This window comes from Eimeria mitis, genomic scaffold (assembly GCF_000499745.2).
Source record: "Eimeria mitis Houghton genomic scaffold, Emh_scaff617, whole genome shotgun sequence".
Lineage (NCBI taxonomy): Eukaryota > Apicomplexa > Conoidasida > Eucoccidiorida > Eimeriidae > Eimeria > Eimeria mitis.
In genome coordinates, this window is record NW_013574371.1 from 7,037 (window position 1) to 7,388 (window position 352).

Consider the following 352-nt stretch of genomic DNA (forward strand, 5'->3'; position numbering starts at 1 on the left):
CTGCTGCAGCTGCTCTATCAAAGAAAGAGGCATTTTGCTGCTGAGGCAGCAGCAGGAGCTGCAGCAGCATCAGCTGACAAGAGGGCACCAGGCGGGTGCTGCTGCTGCTGCTGCTGCTGCTGTTGGTCTTGCTGCTGCTGCTGCTGCTGCTGCTGTTCTTGCTGCTGCTGCTCCTGCACAGCCGGTTGCTGCAGCGTGGATATTTGCTGCTGCTGCTCTGTGCACGTCTGCTGCTGCTCTTCGTGCTGCAGCACGTGCTGCTGCTCCTCGCTACCCGCTTGCTGCTGCTGCTGCTGCTCATGCTGCTGCTGCTGCTGCTGCTGCTCATGCTGCTGCTGCTGCTGCTGCTGCT

The 352-nt window shown here is 61.1% G+C and overlaps 1 protein-coding gene across 1 annotated transcript in view; it reads right to left on the bottom strand.

The window, feature by feature from the left end:
• Window positions 1-17: 17 nt before the first annotated feature.
• Window positions 18-352, bottom strand: part of EMH_0017880 (uncharacterized protein) — a gene marked incomplete at both ends in the record, with an annotated part of 7,745 nt that continues 7,410 nt past the window's right edge. Inside the window, one exon of the mRNA XM_013501018.1 lies at window positions 18-350. Within this exon, the coding sequence (XP_013356472.1) occupies window positions 18-350 (333 nt within the window). The remainder of the gene's footprint in view (window positions 351-352) is intronic.